This window comes from Apus apus, chromosome 4 (genome assembly GCF_020740795.1).
Source record: "Apus apus isolate bApuApu2 chromosome 4, bApuApu2.pri.cur, whole genome shotgun sequence".
Classification (NCBI taxonomy): domain Eukaryota; kingdom Metazoa; phylum Chordata; class Aves; order Apodiformes; family Apodidae; genus Apus; species Apus apus.
The window spans coordinates 26,031,378-26,058,995 of NC_067285.1; the positions used below are offsets into that span (position 1 = coordinate 26,031,378).

Below are 27,618 nucleotides of genomic sequence, written 5' to 3' on the forward strand. Positions count from 1 at the left end.
CAACATGATTTAAAGTACCAGCATCTGCAGTGAAGGAAGTAAAGAGGCACAAAACAGAGGAATCAGCACGGAAAGCAGACTTAATTGTGTATGGTGTTCTTGATAGTCTTGATCAAATAACAAAATGGGATCAAGACTTCATCTGTCCATTCCCACCCTTTTATGTACACAGTTGGATGAATATAGGACATTGCTTTGGTCTTTGAAGCATAACTGCGTATAGTACATAGTATAAGAATATAGCCTTGTTTCTTACTCTAAGGTTCAGTCTGAACTGTTTCCCAGAAATCTGTGGGCCTCAAAAGTGGTGAGAGTATAGATGGTCACTGCATTTACATGTTATGTTCTCTTCCAGTACCCACAGAATAGTATGATTCCAGAAACCATTTTGTATGCCCATCACCTCTACATGATAGCTCTAGCATTATGTTCCTGTTCTTGTATTTTGGAAAGCTTTAGGGCACGTATACTAGTATTGCCATTTGGAACATGAAACAATAATGGTGAATTAAAAATGTACATTATATTAATGTTGTTTGTTAATTGATGGCCTTGGTTATAGACTGAACCATTTTATCTGGACCTGAAATATGGAGTTTGTCCAGGAAAAGCCATTAAAATCCACAAGCAGTAACAACAATATCCTCAAATGGGACTTTTGCATGGACACAAGCTAGTTATTAATAATTTGTAAGACCTTATAAGGAGTAGAATGTAGGCAGAGCTTCAAAGCCTTGGGCAAATGTCTTTAGGGAACATTAGGGTTTTTTGTGTTATTTGTAGGGCTGCATAAATGTTCAAGATTTCCTTGTTGCATACGAATTTTAAGGTTTGAAAGCTGTTCTCAAATTACTGTTGAAGATTTCAAAATTTCAGGTATTCATGCTGCGGAATAACTTGATGGAACATTAATAACTTGGTAACAGATGGGAGTGGGAGGCAAGCATTTCAAGTTGTGCTTCTGAATTGAGCAAAGCTTTTTAAGCTTGAGACTTGAAGTAAGGTTGAACACTCTAGCCATCAATCTGTGGTTATTATTGACCATGCCTTTGTCTCTTTCTCTGACCTGGGACATGATGAATCTTTCCATGTAACGGTTTTGTCAGAGCCAATGAATGTTGCAGCTAAAAAATGGTGTTTTCCATTTAAAAAATGTTTTGCTGAAGAGATCTTGACCAGCTCTGCCCCTGAGATACCCAGCAATTTTCAGAACAAACAAAGCTGAAAATCTAAGAACAAGTTAAGACGTGGTCCATGACTATGTCTGTTTTTAGTCCTACCTGAAAGAGAAAACTAGTTGGGAAAATTCAGTTGCATATCTATGGAGCAAACTGTTTTCACTGGCATAAGGTCAGCTCAGTGACACCAATGAGAATAACTGTTTGCTGAGCAGAGTGAAACTGATTTTTCACTGATGCTCAGTACTATAGTTCCCACTTGGACTGAAAGGAAAGCTCTTCCCCAGGATTTAGAGGCTAATTTGCATCTGCCAAAATGGGAGATCTAACATAATCTGACACAAGTTGCCTGTGATACTTGTGTGTGTCTGTTAATTAGTGACTGGGATTTAAATGGGTTTTTTTTTTGGCACAGCTGCCCAAAGAATTTCACTGGTAGTCATTTTGGTTCCTGATTTTCATAGATGCTCCGGGTTATATAATTCTGTAGTTTTTAGCAACTATCTTGCCTGCTGATTGAGATTTAAGGCACATCCAGTTGGAAACAGCACTGTAGCATACCATGGATGTCCTTGTTATATTCTTAATTGATGTAGATGAATCAGTTTTGGAAAAAAAAAAAAGCAAATAAAAAGGGGTGGCACTCTACCTTTGAATCAGTGATGTAGCAAGAGAAGCATCTTACAGAGGCCTGAGGACCTCAGGTCATTTAAATTCATGGGAGAGCTATTCAGAGGGTGAATGAAATGAAAAGATGTCAGGAAAAGATAGTTGGTTTAGCACACTTTGCTTAAAGGAGCTGCTAGTATTTGTAATGCATAAATGACAATATAGGCAATTAGGGTGTAGGTGAACAGCTGCTTCTACTATAGTTGTATATTTGTTCCATTCTTTTTTATGTTTTATATTTTCTGGTGGTAATGAGAGAATGCTCACTGTTTTCTCTGTCTTGTTTTCCAAGAAAGGACAGGAAAAGCATTAAAAAGCTAGTTTTAATGTTTTTTATTTGGTCTGAATTTGACTATAATGTGGAAGAACAGTCTAGTTAATATGCATTCTTTTTATAAGTCTTATTGTAAGGTCTTTTAAGCTGGATGTTTAAAACTAACAGTCTATTTTAAATTGGGTTCAAGCTAGGGTTCAAGATGAAGGAGTTCTAGTCTTATCCTAGCTAGTGTGTCCTTCACTTGCATATTCATGCTTGCTTCAACACCAGCTATTCCAAGAATGTGACACCATGCAGAAAGTGAAAATCAATTATGCCAAGAAAGGAGCATGTACATACATCAGCAATTTGCTGCCCTGAGGAGGAAAAATCTGCATGTCTGCTGATGGCGATCTTCTTGATATGGTATTTTTGTAAATGCACGTGGGTTGCTATTTCTTTTAACCAGCTCAACAAAATAAAGAAGATTATTTTTAGTGTTACAAGCTTCAGGGCATCACAATTAGCAGATCAAAACTGCCAGTCTTGACTAGTCAACCTTCTGTTTGCTTTAGCAGAAACTTTGACAGCAACCTTGTTAGCATACACACAGGTATTTTGGAAGATTCATTAAGATCAGTGATCAATTTCAGTGATCAGGAATAAATTGTTTAATTCCACCCCACACCTCCCATTTTCAATATGTTTCGTTTTACAAATTTATTTTATAGCTGATGGTGAGAAATGCTGGGTTGATGAGCTTGTTTGCAGTAACTCGCTCAGCTTTAGAATCATAGGATCATAGAATGGTTTGGGTTGGAAGCAACCTGAAAGATCATCTAGTTCCAAACCCCCTGCATGGGCAGGGACACCTCCCAGTACATCATGTTGCTCAAGGCCCATCCAACCTGGACTTGAACACCTTCAGGGAGGGAACATCCACAACCTCCCTGGGCGATCTGCACCAGCATCTCACTACCCTCACAGGAAAGAACTTTTTCCTAATATCCAACCTGAATCTCCCCTCTATAAGCTTCAAACTATTGCCCCATGTCATCTTGCTATACACCAGTGTAAAAAGCCCTACCCCAGCTTTCATGTAGGCAAACAAAAGTTTGTAGTATACAAACATGTAGTGTATCTGTCTTACTTGAGCTACTGCAAATAATTCAGTTCTTGTACACATCTATAATTTGGATTCTTTTTGCTGATACAGCTAAGTTCAGCAGCAATTATTAGGAAAATGTGAGAGTGGGCTTAACGCAGTTTACAGAAAAGTTACAGCTGTTGGCTTAATACTAATGACTTTACTTGGAATAGAATCAGGGTATGACAATCTTAACAATATCTTAAGCAAAAAATACAGAGAAATATTGAGAAAATAAAGTCAAATATGGTCTGATTCTGGCAAGAAGTTGTTACCAAATTAAGTATGCAAAAATTAGTTTATTTTCAAGAGAGGGTTTTGATGAGTAACAAGAGCTAGCAAACAGGTGGATGAGCCCCCAGGCCTCCTTAGAAATGTGTGTCTAGATGGGACTGTCAGCTACAGTGTGTTTCAGCATGGTTTGAGCTACCTGAGAAGGACTTTCACTACCATATCACACACAGAGGGAATAAACATATGCACATTGAATTGATGCTGAGTGCTACAGAACTGCTATATAATATATTGTCTCATATATGTGAATATTCTATCTTATATGTTCTAGGACACAGCCTTAGGCTATCTGAGCATCAACAATTGAACATGAAACTAAACAAATCCCCTGCTATGTATGCATAATTCTTGAGAGTAAAATAAATAATTATATGAGCTACCTGTATGCTAGCAAAATTAAATAAACAATTACTTCATCTTCCATTTTGGTAAAGCACCTTGACATAAATCATTTGAAGAATTAACGTGACTGAGCCTAACCCTTTATGAAAATATCTGTATAAGGAAATAAATGTAAGTAAACTAGAAATGAAAAAGATTTTGTGTCTTCCTGGAGCTTTTCCCTGTGTTTTGTATTGATCAAGTCATGATTCAAATGAAAAAACTGTGCCCCTTGAAGTGTTTTTGCTTTGCTGTTTAGGACTGACACTCATCTGAAAGCTAGCTCTATCATAGGATCCCAAATTTCAGTAATTCCCATTTTAATATATTTTTTCTGGATCACTTAGTTATTTTTATGTCAGTAGGATAATTATTATTGAATTTGTCACCCTTTTTTCTGCCTTTTTGAAGTTAATTGTGCCAATATTAAAGATCATCTAGGGAGATTGTTATATTATTTCACTTAAATGTTCCAATTTATATTCTTTCCCCTTCTCTCTCACCAGAAAAAGAATCAAACAGCATAAAATAGATCCAGTGAATTCAAAAGCCCTGTGTGTTCTGATGTGTCTGGGTTTTCAACTTTACTGCTGCTGTTTGCCTCGCTTCAGTGGCATGAAACAGATGTCATGTCAGCTAGCAACTTCAAAGGGGATTCCCTAGGCATGAACATGTGGGGAAACTTAAAGCTGATACTGTTCCCCAGGGGAAGCTTGTTCCTTCTGGTGTTCACTTCTGTTCCACATTAGATGTGGTTCTTGGGTCTTCAAAAGCATACAAAGGGCAGAACCTGTTTTTACTGGTAGCTCAGGTTTAGAAACTTTTTATAAATTTAACTGTATGTTGGTTTTGTGTTTTTTTGTTGTTGTTGTTTGTTTGTTGGTTGGTTTGGTTTAGTTGGGTTGGTTGGTTGGTTGGGGTTTTTGGGGTGTTTTTTTTTGTGGTGGTTGTTGTTTTTGCAGTGATGTCAGAGCTCCCTAAAATAAATAGTAAGGTTGGTGAAAAATTTTTGGAAGTAGAGCTCAGAAGTCTGTAATCTCTGTAGATTCCACAGAGTGCTACCATGGTTGATGCTGTTTTTCCTGTATTTCCTGCTTTCCTAACTACCTTTTTTTCTCCAGAGCTAGACAAGATAGAAATAGCTCCAGATTATAGGTTTTCCTGAGGAGATAAGCTTGAGAGAGAGAGAGAGAGTGTCTGGGTTTGTGAAACAGCTGGCCATCTGTAAGAAATGGCTGCAATAAAAATAGATGTAATGAAGGTTTATTAAGCGTTGTTCAGAAGAGTGGCTTCCTCTTACTCAAGATAGTCAGCTCTGTTACTTAGTTTTATCTCCATGTTCTTTGGATACAAACTAGTATCACTATATGTGCAAAATGTAAAATGTTTATAAACTTTGTGCACATACACATGTATTACATATTTTTTAAAAATATTTATTATTTTATTTATTATATAATTTTGTAATTATATTTTTAATAAATCTATAATATCCATATTATATAATTATATAAATTATATATTATATATCATATATTATAAATTATATATTATATATTATAATTATATTATGAAATTTATAATTATATAATTTATAACGATAAGATTTCATTTATTTATGATATAATTTATTTATTTTTATTTAAAAAAAATTAAAATTATTTTTAAAAAATCATTTAACTAGTTTGAATAGTAAGGGAATTTCTGATTCTTGTTTTGTTTTTTTTTTTTCTTTCCATTGCTCCATTCCTTCCTGGTGCCAGCGTGTGTCCTGAATTGATACACAGTTCCCTACTGGCTGAATAAAGTTTGAGCTGGTGGTTTAAAAGTAAGAGCTTTCCATCATGGCAGTTTTCCTGGGCAGTCTATTCATAATCCTAAGGGCCTTAAGGAAGTTTTGATTACGTGATAATCAGATTTTTTTGTGTGTGTAGGAGACAAATTCCTTATGAATATTTTATAATTTCCTCTTTTCTCATTAGTTGCTCGTAAAGGTTATGTGCATGGCAAAGACAAGCTAGAGATCCTAAACTTACCACGTATCCTACTGTGATGTGCTATAGATTTAACTAAAAGGAAATCAGGCAGCCGAATGCTGAAGAAAATACAACTTGGCTTGCATGAAGTGTTGCAAATATATTAAGTTACTTAAATAACTATTTTTTTCCAATTTATTAATAAGTCTAGCCTAATTTTAATGAGTTAGATTTTAAAATGCTGTATTTTCTATGTTCAACATTAGGGCTTTATAGACATACATGAACCAGGAGAGTTCTCTACCTAGTTGAAGACACTGTCATCTTATCTTGTTCCAAGAATGATGATGAGCATAATATTAAAAAATATAGACAAAATTCTCCTAGACACCAGTCTGCATTGCATCACTGAGATAAGTAGGCTGAAGAATGTCTTGTCTTGAGACAAGAATTTAAATGCTTGAGCATTCAATACCTCCCTTCTCTCACACCTAATTCTATTGAAGTAAAGAAGGGTTTAAGTGAGCAGTTGGTTCTAGGAAATGGAATAGTAATTTCAAAACAAAAGATGAAAAGCACTGTATATGCTAATGCTTTTCATTGGCAGTTATTTTATAAAATAAATGAAAATCTAGAATTGCTCTAGCATTGTGTGACATAGAAGATAATTCCTAATAGCTAGTATATTTATCAAATTTTATAACTGATGTTCTGTGAATTTGTTGAAATGTGTCCTTTATTGTTTTGTAGTTCCCAGTGAGTCTGTTGAGGGATAATTTCTTGTTGTTTCTAAAGCTTGTTTACTGCTACTAAAAATCTAGAGAATATGGGATTGCTTTATACAGTTACTTCATTTTTATGGTTTGCAAGATACTGGGTAATGTAAACTTAAGTCAGTGAAGGAAGGCAACACAGGATTTCAACAGGAGCATCTAAATAACAGTACTGATAACTTCATGTACAAGCCATGAAACATCATTTCTGGCCTGTTGTCAGTTACCCCTGTCAAAACTGCAATAACTGTACCCAAGTGCCAGCCATTGCCTTACTGGAAAGGCTTACCTCAGATTGCCCGCAGATACAAAGAACTATGGAGATAGACAAGGCAGATAGTGAAAAACAGGTCTTTGACAAGAGTGCAAAAAAAGCAAAGTAGTACCATATGTATCTTCTTATTCTTACAGTCTGCACTCTCATAGTTTTCTGAGATAAAATTTTTTTCATGAAATCTACAAAGTAGAATAGAATGCTAGGAATATAAGACAATGCTGGAATGCTCACTGAGCATCTTTACTTGGAACATTATACGGACACCCAAGCAAGAATCATAGAATGTAATTTTAGAATATGGTGAGTTGGAAGGGACCCAATAGGATCGAGTCTGACTCCTGTCCCTGTGTAGGGCACCCCAAGAATCACTTATCCAACTAGAAATGTGACTATTTGAAAGTAATTTATTCCTTAATTCAATCCCAGATTTTAATGAAATTGGTAAATTTTCTGAAATAGTTTAAAATAGACTCCTTAGTACCCTCTGAGGACTGGAGCAAGTGTGTTGACCTATCTATTGGCTAGTGAACCTTCTTTTAAGTCAGAAGGAACTTCCAGGCTACTCGGGTAAATGACAAGGGTTTTGATGTTATTTCTTCTAAAAAAACTTACAAGGAAGTTAAAGGAAGTTTCACAGGAAAGTTAGGCTTTTAAGATGATCCTGAAAACATGAGAAGTGCATTTGAAAGCAATTTATAACTTGTCACAGAACTCTGTTTTGACAAATGTTGTGTTAATGGAACTTCTGAGGGTGTGTTCCAATGTGTCTGTTTAAGGAAGCAGTCTTGCTTACCTGTTTCATGTATTCACAGCTAAGCTAAACTTTCATCTTTATTCTGCTCAGCATTGCTGTTTCTACTAATACCTAATACATTATTCATACCTGCTTCTAATTTAGGCTTAACTTTGAACTGGAGATAATTGGAATGTCTCCAATTGTCTTATATGTTCACACATCAAAGAGCATCAAGTCAGCAATCAACAATGTACTTGTGGTATATGTATGTGCATGTTTTAAAGAGTAATGAAATACTGTTTTGCTAGTGGTATTGGGACATTCCCCATTCTTCTTTCAAAAATAAATTATGATATATTCATAACAATCTTGCATAAGTCCTGCCATAGGTTGCTATGTTCAATGCTGCAGATCTGGGTCTTAGTACAAAACTCATTGGAGACAATAGAACTAATCTAAGTGACTTCAGTAAGTGTTATGACTCCTTTTATTTTGGTGCTACAAGACCATTGTGTAGAAGTTGTCAACACTGCCATATATCCTAGGTATCCTCTATTTGCTTTTCTCCTAGTCATTCCTGTTTCCTCCTTAGCCCCTCCAAACTCAACCCAAATTCAAGTGAAATGGGTATGGAGTGCAGTAAGGATCAGAATGTTTGCTGTTCAAGTAGTGGGATTTGCTGGGTAATTTTATTGCTTACTGCTTGGGGAAGGATGCAGTGTGTGATGTTCTGCTTTGTCGAATTAGCCTTTTATGTACAGCAAGTTTATGGCTTGAAATCACAGCTATTGCCAAAGAAACTGAGGGTGTAGTGAGACATGTGGGTTGTCCTGCAGGAGTTAGGAGATAGGCTCAGTATCTGAGACATTGATGAGGATGGGGAGAGCAGGGTTTAGGTCTGGGCTAAAGAGTCCTGCTTGAGCTGCTTTGCATAGCAGCTGCTTTGAATCTTATCCCATCAAATGCAGAAAACTTAGGAGAAGCTCAAGTACATCGAGTACCCAAATTTATTTATTTTTTTAATTTTGCAAATAGCTTATAATAACTACAGATGTTTAAGCCTTTATGCAACCTCGCAAATGTTACTGTCTTTTTCTCTCTGAAAGCTAGATGCAGTTACAAGCAGCTTCTCACTAGCTCCACTTCTAGAAATTTGCAGTGTATGAAATGATGAAAACTGTTTTTGGGGGGGATCAACATAGGATCCTAAAATCATAGAATGGTTTGGGTTGGAAGTGACCTAGAAGATCATCTAGTTCCAACCCCGTGCAAGGGCAGGAACACCTTCCACTAGACCAGGTTACACAAAACCCTGTCCAACCTGGCCTTGAAAAACCTCCAGGAAGGGGGCATCCACAACCTCCCTGGGAAACATGTTAAGACTTGAAATGTTTTAAGCGAGTAATTTGCAATAAGCCACATTACTTTTTTTTTTTTTTCCCCTACAATCACAATTCACTATTTTCATTAGTGAGCTAAATGGCATCATCTGTATTACTGTTTTTCCTTGTAATCCCTCCCTCTGTATTGTGATGATACACTTTACACTTGACTTTCCAAGTCAGATTCTGCATGTATTTTGTGTTTTAAACACAGATAAAAATGATCTCATTAACATGCCTACCACGAGCAAAAACTAAAGATTTTGCTTATGTTTTGTTTAAGTCTGGATATAGCATCTTTATCCAAGTGACTGCTAATATCATACTCACTTAAGAGCTCTGCTTAAATTGAGGTCAGAGCACTTCAAACGTTACAGAACTGAAAGCAATACACATAAGTAGTACTTAGTTTTATCCTGAAGTTGTCCATTCAGTTTTCCTACCAAGATCTTTGCTCATTTTAGAAGATAAAGTTATTACAGACTGCAAATGGCTGATGTATCTTCCTTGGCAACAGATGAAAACTAACAAAATACAACTCATTTCAGGCATCCATAAACAGCAGCAAGATTAGTACCTCTAACTAAAACTGTAGTCCTTTGCTTTGTGAATGAATCACAGCTTTTCTTTGCACTTCTTTCAATTTTTTTTATCTTGTTGATGGATAGATAGTAGAAAATGTGGGTTTATAAAAACAGTAATTTAAAAATTTTTATCTCTTTAAGAATTATTTCAACTCCGCCTGTTGGACAATGAGGTAGTTTACTTAGAAGTCATCTACTTGTTTTTAAAAAATAGTTATTAATTAGGTAGGTTTATTTATTCCTTTTTAGTACTTTGGTTTCATATTTTACCCCAAATTAGATCTTTTGCAATTGATTTTTTTAAATTATTACGTAGCTAAAATGAAAAGGAAGGATGTCTAATGAGTCTGTTATGTTGAAATAGTTTTGAAGGTGGTAGCTCTAAGTCTTCTGTGATATTTTATGTATTTGTGTAAATTATGTGTCATCCTGTGTTTTATCAGACTTCTGAGTAGATCATGAACGTATGTGCATCTGTACAGCCAGAGAGCTCTAGTTGTTAATTGTTTGGATTTTATTTGAAAGTGTGGTCTGAGAGAATTCTCTAAGTGCAGTGTTGTGCTAACTAGGAAGCTTGCAGATAATTTTATTACTTACTTTACGCATACAAATAAAATAACATTCTCAGTTGGGTGCATAAAGCCTGTGACAAAGAGTAGTCAGGAATGTCACAGGAGGATAAAATAATCTGGAGTTTACCTTTGAGGAACAAAATTCGCAGACATTACAGCACTGGATTGGTCCAAACACTAAAACAGCTGAAGACTTTTTCCTTCAACAGATTTGGCTACAAATGAAGGAGTTTAAAGCAATTTTTCTAACTGTGCTGCTTTTAAAATATAGTAATTTAACCGTAATAATTTTCTATCATTTAAAAGCATCAGTTAGGTCTTTAAAATTTTATATTTTGTAATATACATTACAAAGGAAGAGTGCTTACTCTGCTGCTATAATAATTGTAACGCTATTTCATATTAGTTTTTATTTAAGCTTTTTTTTAATGCTGAAATATGTTAAATTTCGCTCAAGGCACTTATGCCCAAATGATTTGAGAGGATTTAGATTCTCTCCCTTTAAAGTACATGTCAAAGTTTAGACACACCATTGCTGGATGTTGCCCTTTACCTATAAGCAAGTACCTGTCATGGACATTAGCTATGTATGTAGGTTTCTTTCAACTGTATTTTAATATTCTCTTTTTTTTTTGTATGCAAAGGCAACCTTTAACAGAAATAGCTAGCTGGAAATACAGTTCTCAAAACTGAGCTGACTCATCTGTACACGTTTGACTGCTTTGAGGGGCGATCCTGTATAGTTATGGCAAATATCCCAACATCATCTTTCATATCCTTTTAGTAATCTGTGTTCAGCTTTCAGCTGCAAAGGACTAAAAGAATCTTTCAAGCCTACACAAAGTCTGATGAGAACTCGTGGCTGTGTACAATGTAGAAAAGCAAGCTGCGTGTTCCCTGTTGAAGCGGTAAAGAGGGCCAGGATTTTATTTATTTAGTATGTTTTTAGGATTACCCAAATACAACCAGTATCCACTAGGAGAAAAAAAAAAAGGCAATTTTTAACATTTTGTGCTAGCAGTATAAATAATTTTGTAAGATTATGATAAAGTAGGAGGGTAAGGCTAGACTGAAGATGCAGAGAAGTTTTCTTTTTAACATGTCAGTGAACACGAGGAAAGAAAAATCAGCCCAGAAAAGGCATCACTTACCTTGTAAGCTTAACTTTTCACCAAAGATCTATCCTACAAATCCCTTGAAGTTGCATGTTCAGCTACCAGTGTTTTTTGCTACTCATCTTTCCCTTCCCCTCCTCCAGACATCATCTTTCCCCCTCCCCCAACTTCCTATTAAAAGGAAAGCTACCAAGAGCTCACAAGTAACAGGCTCATGCTTTCAATCAAAGGAGAGAACTGAATAGCTTTCCACACAGAGCAGTTCAGCAGATCTAGAGTCAGGGCCCCTTCATTAATGAGAAAGGAATCTATCCACCTTCTGAAATCTTTCAGCACTTACTGAGGCTGCCTGAACCACACAACTTGCATTTCTCATAGTTTTCCCCCCCTGTGGCCACAGTTCCATTTCTCTCTTTCACCTCTTGAAAACCAAGTATGCAAAAGTACTTTCCCTTCTCTTGTGCGAATAGATCCTGAGGTTTCTGATCTTTATTTGCTCATTTGGAGATGCCATTTCCAATTAGTTCACTCCTTTCCCTGCCCCCCAAACCCTTGGTTTCTGTGAAAAATAATAAAATTAGTTGGGCTTAGAATTATAAGGAAAGAAAACTAATACTTGTGTCAGACTTGCCAGGCATGTGTGCAGTGCAGGTCCAAACATTGTTTTTTGTTCTCTGGCTCAGTGGTTTCCAGTTCAAGTTTTTCATGCAAACCTCTTGTTTCAGTTCATACCAAGTTCTAAGTTTACAGGGTTTAGAACAAACTCTAGAAATGTAAATTCAAATTGAATCTGTTGGTCTTTAGATCCATTCAGCTTCAAGAGTTATCTTTTTCTATTAATGCCTAACCAATAGTGAAAAATCTTCTGTTAATTTCCCTGGTGGAGTCAGGACTTAAAGTCATAATACATAACAGAGAGGAAATAAGTTTTTGATTGTTAAGCCTGGTTTGTTATGTTGATTGTATATACACCTTGAGGATATAGTGACTGACTGAAACTGAAAATCTGAGTGAGGATTCTTTGACAAAAAAATGATAACTTGTCAAAACATGCCCTATGCAATAAAGATTTCTGTGAGAGAAAGAACTAGAGAATGCACAACTGGAGTACTGTGTTTATGGTGTTAATTGCTGTGGGTGCTGATTGCTTGCTTAAATAGATATTGTGAGTGCTCAAAACCAGGTTTTGAAGTGTTTTCTCTGCCTGATGATCATGTAAAGGAGTAATTTGTGATTGAAATTATAGATACAGCTGTGAGATTGTAGCCATGACCAACTATGTTTCTCTCCTCCCCTTCCCAGTTTTGTTGCTTGGTTTGTTTTTTGGGTTGTGGATTTATTTTTATTTTATTCCATGCCTAAAGTAACTTAATTGAGGATTGAAAATAATTGGATCAAAACATGGGAATGAAGGTATCCCAAGTTAAAGTCAGCAGTGCTGTAGCATTAAGACATCGGTGTATTGCAAACTACATCACCCCAGCAAGTGGATGGAAAAATCTGCCAAACTGAGTGCCAGTTTCTTGTGAGTCAGTCCCTGGCACACAAACGGCCCATCAGTTGTTCCTGGTGTCAGGGGTGAATGTCCTTAAGGCTACATATTTGTGGTCCTGCCCGTGCTGCTCTTCCAGCTGTTCTGCAGCAATGCCTGCTGGCATGCTTACTAGCAGCCAATGCAGCAGAGAGATGAAGCATTTACTTCTCTCCAGGCCTGTTTCAGTACTAGCAAGCCTAGCCAGCTAGGAAGTTTCTCTCCTTGCCATGATTTTAAATCAGGGGAGGGAGCTTCAGCTTGCTAGGACAGTGCTCAGGCTGTGACCTCCAACTGTTCCTGTAAACCAGGCTCCCAGGGCAGCTGCCGTGCTCCTCTCACCTACCTGGGGAGCTCAGCTCCCCCACTGATCGTCCTGTCCCGATGCTTCCCAGACAGCTGTGCAGCCTCCCAGTCTTACTTGCTACTTCTCTGCCCTTTGAAAAATCAAGAAATCAAAGCTTTTCAAGTATAAAACTCCTCCTCTCTGGTTGCTTGGTGCTAGCATTGCTTTGAAATGTAGCTAATATTCCTTTCGACTTCAAACAAGCCACTGAAACTCCTGGCTTGTTCTCATGACACATCAGACTGATTTGTGTGCGCACACACGTGCTGCAGGAGTTCTTTGAGGTCTCGTTGTGCAGCTGTCCAAAAGCCAGGCAGGAAGGAGGCATCCTGGCAGCGGTCACAGGCCCTGCTGTGCTGCATGTGGGGAAACTGAGGTAGGTAGAAGTTGGAAGCAGCTGGCCTGGGTCACACACTAGGTGAATTAGGCTGGAAGGAGAGCCTGAGTGGCCTGGACCTTTCACCAGTCACCTCCTCCTTCTTCCAAAGCCCTTGGTCTCATCTGAACATTTGACTTCCAGTTTACACCCTTGTTTGGCTTCTGCCCTCTGGAAGCACAGGGATCGCTCAAGCCCATGTGGTGCAATAGGCTGCTTTTTTCAGGGTTTTCCCAGTTATGCTCACCATGACGGACAAAATTCCTAGGCATAGCTGAAGCTCCTTGCCGTGATTAAAACTGCATTGCGCCCACAGGAAATGGCATGAGAGCGTTTCAAAAACTGCTCAATTGTTAACCATTTCCTGCAGCTGGGCCCAGAATTAGTTTATTTTAAAATTATGTTCCTATTTCAGTTTTCTAAGTGAGGACTGCTCAGGGTTTTTAAAATTTTGCCCAATAGAAAATAATTTAATTCTTACTGTCATCTATCTTCTCCGTTCTTATTATTTTAGAATTGATTCAAAACTTGTTTCCTGTTGTGTGATCTGCTCCGGATTTTCAAGTGGTTGAAGAATGTGATCCTTTCAATCGGTTAAGTTTGTGTTGCAACAGTTACCTATTTACTTTTCTATTGCTACAAAAACTCAGAAAGGCTAGGGGGGTTGAAAAAGGCCTGTGTTGATTCACGCAAATAACTCTGAAAGTCTCACTGTTACCACAGAGGAAAGTCCATCCTTAAATCAATTTAAAATTTGGGGCTGTGAGCCTTTGCCTTCTGTTTTATTACTGCTGAGGTTAATGAGTCAAGGGTCAGGGTATTAATCAGTGACTATGGCGCAGAAAAGAGTTGCTAAACTAGTGGTGAAATATGAGCTTGCTGTCACGGGAACAGAACTGGAAAGGCCTCCTTTGGGAAGAGCCAGCCTTCCCAAGCCAGCAGCAAGGAGTAGAGCCTAGTTAAGGGCACTTGCAGCACTGGTCTAGCACTAATTTACATCTATGCATGCAAGTACTCTACATTTAGTCTTAATTGTTATGGGTTTTCCTGTATCATTTTAACAAGTCTGTTCCCTAAAAATTGTCAATCATCAAATGCCTGATTATTGATGCTTGGTCTGAATGGTGAGTACCAAGTATTTAGGGTGAACTCTGAAACCACGAAAGTTTCTGAGATGTTATCTTTGCCCAGCAGTAACTGAAACTCTAAACCCTTGTTTACTCAGTCTGCTGAGAAGTTTCTTTAAGTACAAACAACCCTTTAAGAAAGGAGATGTTAGCATTGTGTACAGCTTTTACACTGCGGTTCCTTCCACTGGGAGGTGATGAGCACATTTAGCCCCCATCATTTGTTGTTTATTACTTACAAGAGGCGACCACTTCATGTGGATCTTTTTTTTTTTTTTTTCCATGTACTCAGACAGCCTGACTTCTTTATTTACTATTTTCATGTATAGTTTGTGATCAAAACATGGAGATGTTGTTTTTGTGAATGAGATCCATGTAAATTAAGGTATTATTCTTTAATTCTTTAGAATACACAAATCAATACTCATGTTCTCATTCCAAGCAGAGACACTTTTCTGCTGGGTATCACCAGTCTACAGGGAAAGCTATTGCACTTTAATGTAATTCCTGTACCATTAATCACACTGACTGTAATTTTGCAAGAGACAAAGGTTTAGTTGCTTACAGTCAGCTCTTTACACTGAAGCTATTTATTTACTGTGCATCCTCACTCCTCCCTTAAGACCTTCAGAAACAAAAAATGTAAGAAGATACTAGTTCCTTCCTTCATTGAAGTATGCAAACATAGTTTTCAGAGTGTTTTTTCTGTGGCAAAAGCAAGGTCAGAAGATGTGGTGGAAGATAATCTAAAATAATATATGCAAACTATAATCTGGTTATAATTTGGAAGCATTCAGTACTGTCATCTGTTTTGTAATTCTGAAAGAGATATGAATGCCTATAGCACAAATCTGAGAAACCTGGCAATTTCTCTGATTTGGCCATAGTCTCTGCAGCTCCCAGGGACCTGGGAACAATGTAGCCGTAGCTGGGGCCTGGTTGTACCCCACCTCAACTTACTGCTTTAGGCTGCTGCTTTGCTATCCTAACTTGCCCATCTCACTTCTCTACAAGTAGTGCAGACTTACTCTTCTCATTTCAAATAATTATCAAAGCCAACAATAGATGTTATTCAGTATCATCTCTGCAGACATAACCAGCATATGTGATAAATGATGCCGCTCCCCCCCATTAGTTATGGCTATTCTACTTTAGTCTCAAAATCCAGTTTGTGTGTATTACTGAGAGATTCATAGTACCAGTTCTAGGATTCAGTTAATCTATGTTGTAAGGCAGTCTATTACTTGCATTGAAAAATAATAATAATAATAATAATAATAATAATAATAATAATAATAATAATAATAATAATAATAAAAAGTAACCTTCATTTTCATTATTGCTTAGTGCCAAAAACTTTAATGGGATGCCTATTGCTGATGGTAATCATGTACAGTTGCTGAAAGCAAATGAAATTTTTGCTGGACTATTCCTAACTTCTATTTCCCTACCTTCTTGTCCTTTGGTGGCTAAATTGTATTGGTATTGCTTTTGCAGATTTTTAATGACATTTATAGACCGATTTCTCATTTTAAAAAAGAATTAACACAGCAGAAAATCAGACTTATTTTCAGTCTGTTATTTTTCACCTTCAGTTGCCTAGCCTATTTCCTTCCACAGGGAACTTAAATATATAAACTTCTAAATACAGAGATAGTTTATCTCCTTCTTCTTTCTTTTCTTTTTAAGTGTTTTATTTATATATATATTTTTATGCCTGTGAGGCTTGAGCCCTGGAGTTTTCAAGCTTCTTTCATCCACCAAAATGTCAGCAAGTTCAAAGAAGAGAGTGCTTTTTATGTGCTCTACTGTACTCTACAAACTTGACTTACAAGCTCTTTTCCCTGCAGGTGAGAAGGAAGTGCGGGCAGGGGACACATTTATACCTTAGACTTTCTGGCTGAAGCAGTCACCAAGGAGTACACCCTGGCACAAGCAAGCACTGCACAGTCTGAGAGAATGGCATTGCTTTTTGCATCTCCACCCTCTTTTTTGTGACTTCCTCTTGAGTTTGAAAAGTAGCAAATTCATGCAGCTGAAAGCCGGTTTAGAATGTCTTATCTTTCTGCTCTACTAAGGGGAAAAGGCATTAGAAACCATTAAACAAAACCAGCTATGTCAAGTCCATTTCTGTTGCAATCTGTGATCTACACACTGCAAAAACTTTCAGCCTTCAGCTAATATTTCTTCTTTCTGGGTTACAGAGTGCTAAGTGGGAGAGCTGGAGATTTGTAAGGTGTATGTGGCCCTAGTGCATCTCTTTCGACCAGAAGATGGTGAGGGTTGAAGGGAAACAAGAACAGGAGGAAATACTCCTATTCCTGGTAACCAAACCCAGCAGTGGTAATGAAGAGGCTAGCAATTGATAAGAGATGAATGTAATTAAGAATGCTACAAAAGACATCTGGGCTGCATCACCAGATAAGTAAGGAGAAGGAAACAAGGCAGAGAGCAGGTATGTGCTGGGGAAAACAGCAGGAGACACAGATGAGCTGGGAAAACAGTACATGTAAGGAAGGAATGTAGAAAAGAGGATGAAGAGATGGGAACAAAGAAGTGGGATGAGGCCAAGTGGAGTGTGCAATGAAGTTTGACCTTAAAGCATTGAAGTAATTTAGAACTTGTCAGAAGATTTCTCCACAGAGGTGTAATGCATATTACTTTCTTAGAGAAAGGAAAGGTGCTTTCCTTGTTAATATGAATGAAGAGTTTAAAGACAAATGTGCTTTTACATTTGTGTGGTCTATTCTGGGGGAAAAAAATGGCTCTGTTTAAACAAAAGTATCTAATTTTTTTTCGAATTCTGTATTATGATATTGAGGAATGGTTGTTTTTTCCTTTCTGTCTGTGCTCAGGATTTCTTTATAATGTGTGAGCAGTGTAGCTGTTGTACTGCCTTTATGTTAATGGTGTGAGCAAAGGCATAGGTGTCAGGTATATAGACAATATTTTTTGACAATTCAGGACAGGATCTCCTTTTTTGGCAAATGACCTGTACTCTTCTAAGGAAAAGTCTTCTAATTCCGGCTGAATCCTTCCTCCCACATTTTTGGCCCATAGAGCATATGAAATCGATCAATTATTCCTGGGCAATCCTCACATGACTGGTTCCTTGAATGTTCTCAAGATGCAAACCATAGTTTTGGGATGTAAAAGCTGTTATTAAATCTTAATTGAAGTCTGCACAGTAATAACCTACAGGCAAGACTCTGCAAAGCATGAAGATACATTGTTTGAGTTTCTTGGAGCTTGAAGTGGTCTTTATGGCGATACATAAATGAATCTCTTTAGATTCAAGTATCCTAGAGTGTATTTAAGGCAAGTTTAATTAAACTAAATCCACAATCAATTATTGTTCTTTCCCTGCTCCCTCTTAATTTTTAAGTGTTTTTCAATGGAATGTTAATTGCTTTGTCAAATCTTTTGGTAATATACAAATAGTTTCTGTTATAAAAAAAAAAAAAGGATTATATTAAGAGAAAATCTACCCCTTTTTTACTAAGTGAAAAAGAAGCAGTTTAAGAAAAAAATGAAATAATTTCTTGGACTTAATTTTGAAGACAGTTTAGCCGTTGTGAAGAGGAGCAAAGTAGCAACCTAGGATATGTATTCTCATAGGTACATTTAGGTAATAACATTTTATGTAGAAGAAAATCCCAGATACTTTTTTTTTTTCCTCTTGATATGTTGTTTTTCTGCTCTCCTGGAAGTAAAATAAATAGAGGATCTAAATGCAATCTTCTGTTAGGTTAAACTGAAGTAAAAGATTCAATTTTTGTTCTGCTTCGTGGTGCTTTATCCTTTGAAGTGTACAAGAAGTTAATGTTTCATGAGAGCTTGTGGTTCCCAGGCTATCATAGTCTGTGTCATCAGGTGGTGTTACTGAGTGTGACTGATGTACTACAATTTCCATATTGCAAATAGCAATGTTTATTTTACTTATAGGATGCTAATTGCTTAGCTGTCGTATTTCGCAAAGCTGGTGTGAAGATAAGGAGGTGGAGGGAACACTTGGAAGGAAAGAAAAATCAATTGATTGTTTAGGAAGGAAAAGTCAAATTATCATTTTGGTGCTGTCAGAGGAGTGGGTGTTATATGTGGGAGGTAAATTCATAGTGAAAAGGAGTGACATTTACTGAACTTATTGTTCAGGCTCCTTGTAGTTCAGATGTGCCTACTGATGGTATTTCTAGGGTAACCCATATATGAAAGAGGGGAAAAAAATGACCTTATACTTAAAAAGGAGAAAAACCCAAAAAACTCTAGTCTCTATTCTGTCTAAATGAAAAAATCTATTTAGCAATTCAGAGTAGTCCTTTGTGCCTTCAGAACTTTGTCAAATTTGTCACGTAGAAAAGCTACATCAATGAAGGGCATGTAAATGCCCTTAATGCCAATAAGTAAAGCCTGTTGAAAATGTAAGAACAGGTACTTAGCTTCATTTGGCTACTGACTGCTACTAGATTAGCTGAATGCCATATGGCTCAGTTGCAGAGTTCTCTGACTTGAAGCAGCATCAGCTGTCCTGCATGAGTGTAATTACTAAAACTAAACTTGTCACAGAAGACAATTGATATAAGGCTCCAGAGAGAGCAAATCTACCTGCTCTTTATTTAGTCTTTCAATTTTTGGTGGGTGAAATGAGCTAGGCAGAACTTTGAACTATGTTGTTATTTACTCTAGTGAAAGAAATACATCTGTTTTATGTAGGTCTTTTCATGGTGTTAAGCTCTCAAAGGCTAACCACTGTGAAGAACATAATGTAATATTTAGTCATCAGGTTTGGGATTAATGGATTAGGATGTGTAGTTAGTAAAAATCACCACTTGTCGCATCTATGTGAGTCCCATGAGCTATAACCATCTTGAGTATCTCTATTGTTCCAGTCATTTTCAATTTTGTTTACTACTCTGCAGAATTTCCCAGGAGGTGTGATGGGTCAGTATCAGGCCAGAGAAGGACTTCAGACCTAATCTAATCAATATTGTGACAGAGGTAATGAAAGAAGCTATGTCACCTTGGAATCCCAGTACGTTTTATCAGCTCTGCTCCTAATGGGATGTGACAGTCAGGCTGATCTGTGTCTCCTTAGGACAGGAGAGAAGTTGTGCAAGGGCTCATGCAAGGATGGCTGTGTGAGAAAGGGTAATCTAACTCCGTGACTATAGCAGCTAAAGGTTGAAACTAAAGGTCCATACTTACACTTAAAACGTGAATTAGTTACCTTAATAACCTTTAGGTCCAAGTGAACTGTTTACACATTTATTACACTTTCAGCTCTTCTATCATGTCCTCTATATTATAAAAGATGGTAACTTTTTCTGTTTCAGTGGGAAGGTTCTGAAATTTGTTTAAACAACTAGAAAGCAGTAGTCACTGGCTTTATGTGTATTCTAAGCAAAGCACTTCAGTCCTCTGTAATGGTTTTAGATTTTATTTTGAATTGCCCCTTTTCACAATCACATGCAACTAGATAATTTGTTTCACTAGTACGTGGACATTTCCATCAGACTGAAGTTATTCACTTATTTTGTCCTCTAATTTGCATCTTTATTATTATTTTTTGTCCTAAATTTAGCTGCTACCGTGGTAGTCTTCATGGATGCATCCTGGTGTGCAGCCTCAAATTTTGTGCCATTTTAGTTGTGAGGTGGCACCTTAGCTAAATGTTGTTTTTATGACAACCTAGTTTTCTGTGCTTAGGGTTGCATATATCATTGCCAAACTTGACAGTTTCTGTCCTTAATTCTAATAACTTTAGGTTCTCTGTCCAGCTAAGTTAATAAAGACCCTCTGTGTTTTTACTAATCTCATCTGTTGTCTTTCTAGTTTCTCTTTTTTTCAGTGTTGTCCATGTACTCTGATGGTACCTCTACCAGGTTATTTGCAAGGCATTTGCTTGCTCTGCCCTGCCCCTTTACCCTTAACTTTCTGTGTCAGAAAGAATGGTAGTTACTGTAAAAATGTTCTCATGCATGGAAATCCTTTGAACGTGTAGATTTAATAGTATCATTTGGATATCTGGAAAAATTACATTGCTTGTCCTTGAATTTAAGAACAAGTTGCATCTGAATCTTGTTTTCAGTTACTGAATCTTTCTGCATAAGGATCTTCATAAAGCACCTCGATATGTAAACAGTGGAACAAAGCTGCCTTATATTTTTTACTAATCCTGCAATTACATTCCATAGAGCATTTTTACTTTCCTTAATATGAAACTAAACCTTCCTCTCACCTACTTCTTTATATAGTCGATGAAGTAAGAATTATGGACATGACAGCTAAGTCTAGCTTTTAAATCCCAGGCATAATAGTTATGTGCTGTTGCTCACTATTTCTTTCTAATAAGCTATAAGCACCACAATATCTTGTTAGTTAATTTGAAAATCGTTTCTCAAGGGATTGCACAGCTTATGTGCATCAGGTCCTCACCAATCCACTTAAAGCTTAAATGCACCAGACTAAGAAACTCAGTGTGGCTTTGGATCTTTTTTTGCTGCAGGAGAAACACTCATTTCACTATAAAGTACCAGGATAGCGTTTTTGATCTAGCAGAAGTTATACTGAAAACACCCCTGAATCAATTTTTCTGGAGGTGATAAATCCCTTGTGTCTGAAAATAAGAGCTCTCACTTTGTAATTGTTTTGATTTGTAACATACCAAAATCTGCTATTTCTTGATCTTGCAATTTAGGTTACTCTTGAAAAGTCAGTGTTGCTATTGCTCTTTGTTTAATTAATTGGAAAAGAAGGGACTGAGAATTAAATCTTTGAGACAAAACGCCTATCTTTGACTCAAATATCTGATTCTTGATTATTCATGTTCTGGGGAGCACCACATCAGTTTGGGATGGGATAACCCCAAAAGACAAATTCAGACATCCTTGGAGAGCTGACTTTGGATTCAGTGTTAGGGCTTCTGAGTGTGCTGCATCACTTTAAGCCTGCCTGCACAATCTCACTTGGTGAATATTGATTCAAATTGATGTTTCTGACTTTTCTGGTATTCTGCTCGAGGGGAAAAAAATCATGTACAGTAACATGAAGTATCAGCTTCTATTTCCTTTTTTCCACAACGGTGTTGTATAAAGCAATCACCACATAATCTTCCTTACAAATGGTATAAATTCATTACACATGATCTAAGTAAGATGCAATACTTGGAATGACCAGTGAATTTCTAAGTTGCATCACAATTTTAAATGTGTTTTCTCTGTAACATGATCTTAAATTACTTTGACTACATTGTGCATGGCTAGCTATCTCCCGATGGCTGAACTCTGCCATTAGCTGCATTAGCAATACCTAGCACAGATGTGCTTGCTGTAGTTTGCCCAGAGGTGTACACGCCTCCTAAAACACCAGAAGCACATGGGAACAAATTGTATGGAGCACGCAGCCCTGTGAAAAACTTACCGGTGTCTCAAGGACCATGTCTTCTCACAGCCGGGACGCCCCACGTGCTGCAGCCTGCCCCTGCCTTGTGCTGCCACAGGAGCCAAGAGCTGCTTCACTGCTCTTTCATGTCTGCATTCAGGCAAACTGTGCTGGGGTTGTGCTGAGTCCTGTGTTTTCCATGACAAATATACCCCACAAAAACTGAAAGTGCTCTGGAGGGGGTTGCACAACAAGAGGAAATAGTGAGTCTCAGCTTTCTGCTACGTAGGTGTCATGTGCTGGGCTGCTGGGTAGTGACTGGGAACTTCCATTCCTGTCCTTGAGCTATAGTGAAACTAAAGCTTTTTGGCTCTTTTCTCTACATACAGGGTTATAGGAATTGACATGCTAGTAAGATCACTGTACAAATGTTGCAAAGGAAAGGAAGTAGGTTTTGGACAGGCATTTCTAACTGTCTGTTTTCCTATATAAGTGTTGCTAAAATTTCTCAAAAATTCTGGTATTGGTTTGGTATGATATTAGAGCAGTATCTCTCAAATATGTTAATTTCATTATCTTTTTGGGAAATGTAAATTCCTACAAAGCTATCTGGAAAATGTTTACAATGTTTTCTTTGGAAATCTGACAGCTAGGAACTGACACTCTGAAATGAAAATTTTAGCTTTTTTCTTTTTAAATCAGTTTTCACTTGACCATTTTTTGTACTTGATTTTTGCATAGTAAGAGCCACAGTATGCAAACATGCTTCAATAGCTCTGTTAAAATACTCAGAAAAAATACTGGGTGTATTCTGGTTGAAAACTTGAATTGGTTTCCTGAATAGTATTATGTTATTGGTAAGTAAAATAATAAGAAGGAATTCTCGCTCTTCCATGTATGTCTACAGTGTGGAATCTTGCAAGCAGAGACAAATCAGGAGTTAGCAAAATAATTTTTCTATATATTTCATGTTGGTATGTAGTTAATGAAGACAACACATCAGTGGTAAGGTGTGTTTTGTGTTGAGTTTTGTATAAAGGTATAGAAATGTAAACAAGGATGTAGAAATAAGACTAGGGAAACTGGACAGTTGTCAAAGGAAATGAGATAGAAAGCACAAAGGTGATTGCAGAAGGCAGTTACATACCTTTATGGAAATGGAGCTGGCACTTCCGTAGACGAGATTTGGAGGAATAGTTTATAAAGGGAAGGTAACAAGAAAGGGATGTGGTTATGTGCTAACAGAATACATTTGGACGAAGTTAGTGGCATACATGTAATCCTGCATGGAGCATTGTATCTGAGACGAACAATACTAATAGATAAGAAGGATTTGACTTAACAAGTGACGTGTGTGTTTAAATGAGTTCTGAGAAATGAATGTTGAACAAGTTGATGACTGAGGTGCACATAATGCATCCCTTAATAAGAGATTTGTCTGAAGTGATGGAAGGAAAGAATAAGGAGGGTGGAGGGGGTGAGTAGAGGGGGATTTGAAAGCAAATATCAACAATATTGGATTTTACAATGAACTGTTGCCACTGTTCAGTGTCTTTGCCTGCATTTTCTAGTGCACAATTTGGCTTCAAATAGTTCCAAGATTGTTTCTTCTGCACCTGCTTAGTCTTCTAATGTCTGAAATAATTTTTATTCAAGCCTAAGACTGCCCAGTGTGATTTGTGAACAATATAAGTCTCTAACTATAAATTATCCTACACCAGTGCTTTCAAATAAAAAAGAAAATTTTACAAAAGAATCATAAAAAGTAAAATAATACTCACTTTGCATTTCTTTACAGCAGCATTGCACAGTGGTTCTGCCATCCAGTCTTTCCCAGTGGGTGGACTTCCAGCTATTTCACTCTATGTTTTTTGTCATGTGTCTTGCCTCCTTCCCCTTAAAAGGAGGGGTGCAATGGATTACTATTCAGAACACACTTATTTTCCACTGAAAAGGCATTGTAGTATCAGAATAAAAATTGACATGCATAGTTTTAGAGAGGGGAGGCTCATAAGAAGGAGGAAATAGCACAAATTATGGTGTTACAAAAAGGGAAAAAGGCGGAGTTTTAACTGCTAGGTGTCAAGAGAAAGGGCAATAAGGAGTTGGAAGGGTTAAATCCCCCCAGCCCAAACTCCTAATGACAGCTGTTATGTAATGGTCACCAAGAAGCAATGTCTAATAAAATATAAATAATATTTACATTGCTAAATTGACTGGTTTTTGAACTGCCTGCTGAAAACTGTTTAACAAAAGCCTTCAAATTTGGAATTTAGTATTTTATTCCTAAGTGCAGTTATGGTGATAGAAGAAATCATAAATATTTTGTCCTTGAGAAGTACTATGGTAGCATAAAGGAAAGTGACAGCACAATTCTATCTCATCAGAATGATGGATAAATAATTAACTGTATATGTTTAATATCTACTAAACTGTCTTGAATGTGGCATAAACATAAAGAATATAGAGAAACTAGCAACCGTTCTGTTGACATCAAAGATAAAATGGACTGAAGATAATCCAAGTTTGAGCTGTTTCTAGACACATAGTAATTATGAAAAACACAGGGATAAGTCATCACTGACCAACTTCAAAACAAACTCATGTATGTTTTTAGTAGGACTTGAGGTTTTTTTCAATTTTTTTTTTTCTACAGAAAATTCACTGTTGCTGCATTGCTAAGCTGAACTTTATGCTGTGATCAGTACCACTGAGTTGGGTGCAGGTGTTTTTAGTTTCAATTATTATTATTTTTTTCCTATATATGAAATTAAAATAGAGCTGGGAGTGTGCGGGCTGGCATGAGTCACATGGTTCTGTTGCAACTGAAGTTATTTTCCTTCAGTGATTACAATAACCTTAGTAGTTTTTTTCTGAGCAGGTATTTTTAGCACCCAGACCTCTACCTTTTTCAAATTTGAATTACTCATTGGAATTAAATATTAGGATAGCTTGGCAGACAAGTGGCCTAAGTATACAAAACTCATTTCCTTTGAAAATCAGACTAAAAAAAACCCTTATTTGCACAAAACCTGGTAGGGGACTAAATGTATTTTATAATATTTTGCACTGAGTAGGTTAACAGCAATGAGAGTGGTAAGGACTTCATGGTCATAAGGACTTAAGGACTAAAAAACTCACATGCTTGCACCTTCAACTCTAAATTTTCCAAAATGGTTCAATGTCATAAATAAGTTTTATTTTCAGTTAGTGCTTGATCAGTCTTTTAGTTTATACAGATTTTTTAAAAACTTCCAGGGCTCATGTGCTCTCAATTGATTTATGAGTTATTTTAAATTCAAATAACTGTCTGTTGAAGAAAAATCTGGTTTCTTTGTTGTTAATGATACAAACAAAAGGAAATGCAGGAAGCAACCAAGAAACATGAAAAATGAAATTTTGAATTTGATGTACATTCTTCTGGTACTTTCATATGATACAAGGTTTTCCTCTGTTAGTAGCAATGAAGAAATGCTGCTTCACTTCCATGCTAACAGCTGCAGATTTTCCCTGGAACTGAAGTGAAAATGTTCTGTTTGTAGTTTTTTGTTTGCTTTTTTTAAAAAATAAGTCATCAAATATGTTCCTGGTTCAGGAGAGCTTCTCTAATGACGTTGAGGATGAAAGTTAACTTCTGTATAAATAATTAAGGCCTTCTGGCAGGCCTTCCATGCTTTGAGGCAGATTCTAACTCAGAATCTAACTCAGTAGGAGCATACAGTTGTATTTAGATTGTGTTATTAGTAAACAGAGTTACCGGGAAGCTGGTTTACGCAGCTTCCTTGTTAAGATTTATTTTTTCAGTAAAGCCTAAATTGTTATAATACTAGAGGTATCAGCTTCTCATCATACAGTATATCCTTTGCTTTTCCTGCCTACTTGTGAGGATGACAAGTCTAGGGCAGAACATAGTATGTTTTGCCTGGGAGTCAGAGAGCACCTCTTAATGGTATCATTTAAATGTGATCCATGTGCAGGTACCAGGCAAAGTTTGTCCTGACCTTCAGCATTAATAAGATGTGACACTTTGCCGCTGCTGTATTATGAATTAGGCATAAGAATGGGTGCAATCAATCCAGTTACTCTGTTATTTCTTTTTCTGCTTCTCACAATCATGTATCACACTTGAAAAGACTGAATATGATTGGTTTAGACAGAAGCCAGATGTGCCCCATATAGGGTTAAACTAGGCTGTGACTTCAAAAAACTGTAGGCAGCCAACTTCCCTTTTTGTAGAGAGCAGCTTCCTGCTAGCACCGATACTGCAATACACCGCTGTGTATATAGTGGAAACTCCCGTGCTATGCAATATTTTATATAGTGGAACCTACAGCAAGTGTAAAAATGTAATGGTATGTTTATTTTTGGAGAGGTGGGAAACTACTGTGAGAGTAAAAAGTTCTCATGAGGTTTTTTCACCATCCACCCAGTTACTTGAGTACAGTGGTTTGGAGGAAAAGACCAAACAAGCTAATCAAAATGAATCACTGAAATGTGGGGGATATTTTTGCAGAACTTGATATTAGAGAATATATACCTGGTATTAGGGAGTATATATTTGGTATTAGAGAGTACAGAAGCCATGTGTCTTCTGCATCTTCCTTGTTGAATTGTTATATCAAAATAATTCCCCCAATATAGTTTTTAAATTTGTAAGTGCTGTTTATTGTTGAAGGCAAACAGTTGTCTTTTTTCCTAATATAAAAGACCCATAGGTGCTGCAGACTTAAAATTAGAATTGCTATACTTTTCAAGAAAGCTCTAAGAGTACTGTTGTCAAAAGATATGTCTTAGTGGGTAGATTGTCATTACTGTTTCTAATTGTCAACACAAACATAGTAATCTTTTATCATTGTAAGTCACTGACTTGGAAGGAGACACTTTTTGTCTTCCCTTTTTGATACGTGAAGATTGGCTTCAATCATTTGGCAACAGAGTGCATTTCTGAATGTTAGTACTGCAGTCTAGATTTGATGGAGTGCTATCTCTAACCAGTTCCAAGCTAGCTGCAACACATGACTGTGGATTTAATTTTATTTTTAACTTTAAAAGTATAATAAACTTGGAAATTTATTAGAAAAACATATAGGTTATGAGTGATACTGTCTTAAGTTTTTCCTTTACAATGGAGATCAATTTCCATATAGGTATTCCTGGTACACTGCTCATAGGCTAACAGCTAGCAAAGGAAGTGGAAATTCATAGTTCCTTGTAAGTCTCTAAGAGCACAGCTTCAATGCTTGGTGGAGCATCGTGCAGATATCCCAAGGTGTGGTGCTTTGAGTTGCTGCCTGCATGCTGTGCAGATCCGTGCTGTTAGAAGCACTTGCTTACACATGGAAGTTACACAGCAGCATTGGCCCAGTATTGTGCAAGGCTTTATACCAGGGTGTGTAGAGCTAATTGCAGTGTTTAGACCTCAAAACACAGACAAAATGACAACATTACTCCCTTTGACTGTTATGGTCATAGGAGATGGAGTTTTCCTTCTTTTGATTGTGCTTTGGAAAATGACCCTGGG

General features: G+C 37.0%; 1 protein-coding gene across 7 annotated transcripts in view; it reads right to left on the reverse strand.

The window, feature by feature from the left end:
* Positions 1-27,618, reverse strand: part of RASGEF1A (RasGEF domain family member 1A) — a 161,500-nt gene that overhangs the window by 30,057 nt on the left and 103,825 nt on the right. For 5 of the 7 annotated variants that reach the window (XM_051618408.1, XM_051618400.1, XM_051618409.1 and 2 more), the window contains exon 2: positions 23,879-23,993. The exons of 1 other annotated variant lie outside the window; for it this stretch is intronic. In XM_051618408.1, the coding sequence (XP_051474368.1) occupies positions 23,879-23,920 (42 nt within the window). In that variant the 5' untranslated portion in view covers positions 23,921-23,993. Of the gene's footprint in view, positions 1-22,136; positions 22,325-23,878; positions 23,994-27,618 lie in introns of those variants that run through there. One more of the 7 variants, XM_051618403.1, reaches the window with a different exon arrangement.